This window comes from Penaeus monodon, chromosome 24 (genome assembly GCF_015228065.2).
Source record: "Penaeus monodon isolate SGIC_2016 chromosome 24, NSTDA_Pmon_1, whole genome shotgun sequence".
In the NCBI taxonomy this organism is placed as follows: Eukaryota; Metazoa; Arthropoda; class Malacostraca; order Decapoda; family Penaeidae; genus Penaeus; species Penaeus monodon.
This window is the reverse complement of record NC_051409.1, coordinates 10,516,826-10,517,142: the sequence shown is the minus strand read 5'-3', so window position 1 is coordinate 10,517,142 and position 317 is coordinate 10,516,826. Positions and strand designations below refer to the sequence as shown.

The following is a 317-nucleotide window of genomic DNA, read 5'->3' as shown; positions in this document are numbered from 1 at the left end:
TTATTACCATTACAATTGTCATCATAATTGTATGTTCACCCCAGGTATTTCATCTTCACCTCCTTCTGGGCCTACAAGATTTACTATGTGTATGGCTTCATGTTGCTGGTGTTCCTGATCCTCCTAGTGGTGGTTGTATGTGTCACCATAGTGTGTGCGTACTTCTTGCTCAATGCAGAGGACTACCGGTGGCAGTGGACCAGCTTCTTAGCGGCTGCCTCTACTGCTGGCTATGTATACCTCTATGCCACCTATTACTTCTTTTTCAAAACGAAGTAAGTGTTGCCTTTGTTCGTATATCTCTTTTTGTTTCTTTG

The 317-nt window shown here is 42.9% G+C and overlaps 1 protein-coding gene across 1 annotated transcript in view; it reads left to right on the top strand.

Annotated features, from left to right (window-relative positions):
- Window positions 1-317, top strand: part of LOC119588560 (transmembrane 9 superfamily member 3-like) — a gene marked incomplete in the record, with an annotated part of 22,076 nt that overhangs the window by 19,003 nt on the left and 2,756 nt on the right. Inside the window, 1 exon segment of the mRNA XM_037937200.1 lies at window positions 45-275. Coding sequence (XP_037793128.1) covers window positions 45-275 — 231 coding nt within the window.